General features: G+C 49.3%; 1 protein-coding gene across 1 annotated transcript; it reads left to right on the top strand.

The window, feature by feature from the left end:
• Nucleotides 1–549: 549 nt before the first annotated feature.
• Nucleotides 550–2947, top strand: LOC142768353 (uncharacterized). The gene is made up of 2 exons (XM_075870325.1): nt 550–2006; nt 2210–2947. The coding sequence occupies exons 1-2, from the start codon at nt 1728–1730 to the stop codon at nt 2513–2515; spliced, it is 585 nt and encodes a 194-aa protein (XP_075726440.1). The 5' UTR covers nt 550–1727; the 3' UTR covers nt 2516–2947.
• Nucleotides 2948–6731: the final 3784 nt, after the last annotated feature.

The raw sequence follows: 6731 nt of genomic DNA, 5'->3' as shown, positions 1-6731 counted from the left end.
TCAAACATCTCAACACATTCATGCGCTCAGATTGTCAAGTTTTTTCAAGAGTTCTGTTACCTTAAATTTCGTCCACTTTTTTTTTTCATGGAAACGCGCTGGCTGGTTCGGTGCGCCGACATCGTCAAGCGTGCCATGACGTCACAACTCACCTTTTTTGTACGTAACGGAGCGCGCTCCAGTAAATAAGACATGTTCACAAATTGGACAATACGAGAATAGCTCCCCAGCTGAACAAATCATCGTATCACATGGGCACAATTCTCGAGCACTGACAGCGCGAACAATACAGTTCTTGGTCCGATTATCCGCTTAGATTTCACGCCACTACAACAAAATATCCGTTTTTTTTCTTATTTTTATTCCCAATTGTCTAGTAGGGACATCTGACTAATCATTGCAGAATAACCCACGCAAAGCTATCGGTGGCAAATGATAGCTGTGATGCACATTTGTATTTAAAATGCGCATGCGCTCTTGATAGCACCTAAAAGGTTTGTAATGCTCCTCGCAACCATTTCTATCCCAACAAACTAGCGAAGGATTCGTTGTACTGTTGTAAGATAACACAGCATTCATAAATACAGTTGGCCGCAGTGCGGAACGTGCCAGATCGGACTGTGCTTTCGCTAAGATCGGTGGACGTCTGCGATGTCGTCGCACTATGAGTTGCCCGCCAACGCCAGCGAGGACATTCTTAGGCTCAAGATAGACGAAGTGAAAGGCAAGCTGCTGTCGCTTAGCATGTCGAATTGCATCGTCGCGCAGCCGGAAGGCCTCCTATCTCTTTTACCTCGTCTTCAACATCTTCGGTATCTATCTTGCGTTGCATGTCCCCTCAAACCGAGCAACCTTTCGAGCACTTGCTAACGTCACTGCGCAACGTTACTCACCTGGAATTTTCACTCATGACAATGAAGGAACACGACGCAAAAGAGGAATTGTCAAGCATCCTGCAGTTGAAGAAAGTGCCCAAGGAAAAAAGAGACCCATGTTCGCAAGATGTACGCCGAGGTCTGAGAGGATAACATCCAAGTGCTGAAGGAGCTTGTGCAATACTGTCCGCACGTTACGGATTTTCACCTTCACTTTGTGCACTGTACTAACATCGACGATGGGATGACAGTGTTTATGGACGTCGCTAAGAATTTTCCAAATCTCGGTATATTCACAACCACGTGCGAAGCGCAGTCTAGTCCAGTGACAGCGATCACATCGCAGCTGCTGGACTACCACATTCATGGCAACTTGGTGTACAGGACGAGACAAAAACACTTCAACTAAGCTGTTATCAAAAAACTGCGTGAGTCCATAATACCTGTGCTCCCGGATGAACCAGTCGTTCTTGTGGCCGTAGAGAGGATGGATCTCAATGTTTCCCTACCATTTTTTGCTCGTGTGTTCAACTGGGGCAATTAGCAGAGCCTTGGCATTTTGTATTTTTTGCCTCAACAAAAGAAACCCACGTGCCCGAACGTTGGCGCTCCGCACAGTGCCGCCTCGCGCCTCTTCTTCGGCAGGCTTTGTAACATAGTCGAGCTCAACGTCAACTCCTTGCATATCGACGACGGCATTGACTTCACGAAGTTGCTGGATACTCCCACTATGTTGCGGCTGCGTGCATTGTCCCTTGCGCCCTGCGTAAAAGTGGCGCGCTACACCGACTGGCCCTAGGCACTAGTGACAACAAGGATCTGGACGTACGCCTTAACTTCATCGGGTGCCACATGAGCTGCACATATTGCAATAAAACACTCTACCTCAACCCTGAAGACATCAGCGCCTATGGCATCGGCTCGGGCCGGCTCACGCTAAGCAATTTGCTGAGTTTGGCTTCCTTGAGCTTCCTTAAGAGCTGTCCCGTGGCCAACCTGCGTTTCATTGACGTCTCCGACATACCTCGCTTCGATTTCAAGGCACTCGCCAGTGCCGTGCACCACAGCAATACTCTTCGTTCCCTGGTCGTTAAGCTTAAAGCCATCGATTGTGCCACAGAGTACCTCACGGTAAGACGTCTTTCCCTGTCTCCCCTTGCGTCAGTCGGGTATTTTAGCGAGAACGTTAATTACCGTGCAAAAACGATGCTGTCACTTCCCTCCTTTTTTTTCTTCATAAACATATCGGGTGCACCTTAAATCTCAGAAACACCTTTGTTCTACCTCCACATCAGCTTTGCTAGTGATTTCACATTTTCTGTTCTCCCTTGAAGACGTGTCTGTGTCCTGTCAAGTCACTTGAACGCGTATGCCTCCTGTCCAAGACGGAGCTGCAGACTTCCAACGCGGAACGGACAGTGGAAGTTATGGCAGGCCAGCTACCATCCATCTTGTACGTGCACATCCACTGTGCGGACTCGGAAACGGGCAGGGACACCAGGGTGACTTGGATGCGCTTGCGCGAAGGCCACGCGGGGACTCACTCTCGTCGAGGAAAAGTGATGTTGGGGAAGCCATGCATCATGTGCTCCACCCAGACGTTCATAGCCCTCGTAAAGCCATGCCGCCGTGACCTGTAGACAGTGCTGCGGTCAACGAGCCTGTGTGGTCATTGCCAGACCAGCAGCTCAGTAGTGCTATAACGTCATTTCTGTCTGCCAAGTGTAACAGGAACTGCCGTAGACAAGAAACTGTGTCCTTCGCGATGCCATAGTTAACCTTACTAACTTTTCTCCGAGAGTCTTTCAGCTAAACATCGTTTTCATTTTATCATCGAGATTGACGGCTGTTATTGGCATACATTTTTTTTTACCTAATGATTCAGTTTCATGTTTTCTTCGATGGCATGCGTGGTTATCCCGGCGTTTACACACATTATACGTGTTTCACGTAGAAATAGAAAATTGGCGCCTGATGCCACGCCGTATCATTGCATTACAATTTTATTGTTGAATTCCTGATACGCCACTCCGGATGTATTGCTGCAAAAAAATTTACACTTTTACTTCTTACGTGTCGTCACGGTGCGCGCATGAATAGACGAATAATTTCAAAGCCACCAGGGCATGACACAAGCCTCCCCTGATGCAACAATACCTGCAAGAACTCCTTTTTGTGTTCTCCTTCGCTGCTCAAGCGCGCAAATGGATTACTGCGAGGAATAAGATTTCGTCTCCATTATACTGAAAACTAAAGGCATGCCCCGCCGCGGTGGTCTAGTGGCTAAGGTACTCGGCTGCTGACCCGCACGTCGCGGGTTCGAATCCCGGCTGCGGCAGCTGCGTTTTCGATGGAGGCGGAAATGTTGTAGGCCCGTGTACTCAGATTTGGGTGCACGTTAAAGAACCCCAGGTGGTGGAAATTTCCGGAGCCCTCCACTACGGCGTCTCTCATAATCATATGGTGATTTTGGGACGTTAAACCCCACATATCAATCAATCAAACTAAAGGCATTCAATCAGTCTCTGGGGCTCTTGCACGTCACAAAGCATGCATTTCGGGCTGTTACAGGGAACCGATTTCTAGCGGACAATTTTCTTTCAGCGACTGAACACGATCGACATAGATTTCGCTTCGCAATTTTGATGTCTGCATATTCTGCAGGATTCACTCGCACTTCAGCAAACATCAGCTCTGATTTTTGTCGCTGTAATTGAACTTGTTAGAATATGATTACAAACGCCTGCCGTCTCTTGTTTGTCCACTTGGACCAAAACAGTAATTTGGGTCAACATTCGAAAAAAGGTTTCAAAATTTTTGGCACGTTCTGCGCTCACAATACTAAGAAACTTATCGCGTGCACACGTGAGCTAAATTATACGAACCGCGTGACCAGGCTACTGGCGAGCCAACTGCTTGTGAGAGCATTGTTCAGGTTGACTTTTCCGGAAAAATGCTCACGACATCGGACTGCTCGCCGCTAGACGGCAAACCTAACAGACGGCTATGGTTCGTACACTTTTGCCCATTGGTTATCATTACATTATCGAACAAACCTTTACGAATGTTGCTGCAGTGACGTAGGCACCTCAACGTTGGCTGATTCAGTAGATCATGTACTATAAGCGTCAAATGAGAGCCTTCGCGATAGTGCAGTGCGCGCCGTTCAGTTATCACCATGGACAGGTGCGCGCATATATGCCTGCTTGTCCGAGGTGATAAGTGGATGGCGCGCACTTTACAATCACGAAGGCTCACCGCTGTTCGGGTTTCACTTGACGCTGATAGTACAGGCACGTGCAATATGAAAGTTATTTTACGAGCGTCGGCCTGCCTAACATTCCAGGAGCTTAGCGGCACTTTCGAGGGGTGAATCTCCTTACGCCGTGGGTCGTACGTCCCGTGTCATCACACTAGCCACTTTTCAAGGTTATAAAATTGCATTGCATGTAAATAAAAACGATGTCAGAACATATCTACGGAGTGAATGGTGATGAGTGAAGCGAAGTGTACTTCCGTGTGTCCATCTGTCAGCCCGTGCGTCCGTCCGTCCGTCCATCAGTCTCCACTGTCAACTTTGATGATCGACTAGGGCGAATAATATCCCTGCGGAGAGCTTCGCCCCACCCGTCATCATTCATGTCACAGATATGCTGTGATTTTTTAGCAGCCGACGCCTGACTCTGTGGTAAAACACCCGCTTGCCACCAAACAACCCTATTCGATCCCCTAGCGGCATATTTCGGAACGGTGAAAATTAAGCTATGGATGGTCTAGAACTGGAGGCGCGCGCTCGTTTCCTTTACGGCCTGAGCATGGAGAGCTGTTTCTACCTATCGCCGCAATCTCACGGCAGCGCTCCCAGCCAACTCGCCGCCGGCCGTTGCGGAGGCTAGTGTGCGAAAGAAATGCTCATGTTCCTACCTGCTGTGGCACCTCCTAACGGTACCAATGAAACAAAAACATGGTAGCAAGCCTATATGACAACTCTGGTCTCGAGAGAGCATCAACGTGGTCATAGCAAAGCATCTTTTGTTCGTCTTCAATGCAATATGTTGAAATTCTCGATGTGCGTATGCACACGTTTACTGGATTTCTGTTCGGCTTCTCCTCCCAACGACTCCAAAATGGCATGTTCGGGGTCTTCTGGCTCTACCCTAATTCATTTGGAAGGCCTACTTGATGGAGCAGAGTTTCAAACTCCTAATTCGTTTTTTTTTTGTCGCGGGGGGGGGGGGGGCTCAATTCACGGGCATCCTTGAAATACCGTTGCCACCGCACCGGGAGTAAGTTTTTAATATAATCCGTTGACATAGTCAAAAGAAAATGCTTGCGGCAAAAAACTATGGTAGATGAAGACTTGTCAATAATTGTGAGATTTTCCCGGGACATGTTTTTGCTGCCACTTCGCGCATAGTTCTTCATTGGCAGAGAATGGGTGAAATGACACGTCGGCAATCTTTCCAGCCCACGCCTTGCAAAACGGCACATAACAGTACACCATGCATGTTCGCGCTGTGCGAATACTGCACCGGAACAGCAAGCACACTTGAAAGTCACTTTGTAAAAGCAGGCAGGCAAGAGCGCGGAAACAATAAGACTGAGAAATTCACCGTGACACGTATATTTAGGTGAGGCTCATGCGGCAAGAAGCTACATGCCAAATAAATAATTGTTTGGTTATGAAGATTGGAAATAGGCACCTAATGTCAGTCTGCCTAGGCGACATGGCGTATTGCCTGAGGTTAGCAATCCCAGGCTTCATGAGTAAGCACTCTCAAAGTAAAATGGCTTCTGTACGCTCCTCAGTGATTTCATCACATTATCACGGTCTCTGAGGACACGTTTTCAGAAATCCACATTTCCGTTCACTCGTTGGTGTTCATAACATGCATTCCAAATCCGTTCGTTCATGCAGTCTCCTCTTTCCCGAAACCACCCACAAAGCAGCTCCGACGTAGTGTGGTGACACTCGGAGAGGACAATATGAAGAAGTCTTAGCTAGTTTATAGCGGGCTGACTTTATTGATATCAAAGTAGGTCGTACAATCACAAGGATATTCACTTAATACAGAGATTCAGTGCCGGGAGCCGCAAGTGGTTTAAGTACCCACGCTCTTGTACTCCTTTGCGCCCCCCGCTGCGCCCATGTTTGTCCGCTAAATGCGCGTTCGAGGTGTACACCAAGATGAGATTTTGGTCCCGCACCATCACGACGGTGACCAGCCGCTTCGCGGTCACTCCGACGTGGGCGATGGGCGTGCTACAGGCCCCATTTTCGAGGAAAACGGCGGCGAGGGACAGCTGAGCCCTGGGCTTGAGCACAACAACGAAGTCCGTTGCTTTCGGCTTCGGCAGAGGTTGAGGCTGCCACACAGGCCTCTTGTGTCCCCGCTGCAGGCCCGCGGAACACGTCGCAGGCGGTGAAAGTGTTGAGGAGCAGGCGCCAGCATCAGCATCAGCAGCTGCTGCCAGGGACGCCGCGTTCGCGGAGGCCACCATGTGTGCGTTGCTCGCCTGCTCGCAGCGAGCGACCGCGGCAGCAAGCGTGGTGCTCTTGAAGGGTTGGGACAGCTCCGGTCTGCTGTTCGAAGGGTGGTTCACATCATGCTGTCAGGATAATATCCAGTTTGGGTGTCCGCCATGGTTACGGCTGCGGTGCTGGGCCGGCTGCCTGTTCTACCGGGAGGTGCCATGGCTATTAGGTCGAACGACGCCACCGGCGTCGTCGAGACGTAAGTCGCCCATGAAAGACGTAGAAAAGCCCACCTCCCGAAACAAGGTATCCAAAAGAACCGGATCACATTCCGGTGACGGTGGTGAGATTTTCTCGGGGGTTCGAAGAGGTAGTCCGAA

Source organism: Rhipicephalus microplus, chromosome 1, assembly GCF_043290135.1.
Source record: "Rhipicephalus microplus isolate Deutch F79 chromosome 1, USDA_Rmic, whole genome shotgun sequence".
Taxonomy (NCBI): domain Eukaryota; kingdom Metazoa; phylum Arthropoda; class Arachnida; order Ixodida; family Ixodidae; genus Rhipicephalus; species Rhipicephalus microplus.
The sequence above is the reverse complement of the archived record's forward strand: the minus strand, read 5'-3'. Positions and strand labels throughout refer to the sequence as shown.

Coding starts and splice junctions, on each gene's coding strand:
- LOC142768353 (XM_075870325.1), top strand. CDS start 1,728: ATGAGCTGCACATATTGCAATAAAACACTCTACCTCAACCCTGAAGAC. Junction 2,007..2,209: donor GTGCCACAGAGTACCTCACG/GTAAGACGTCTT, acceptor TCTCCCTTGAAG/ACGTGTCTGTGTCCTGTCAA.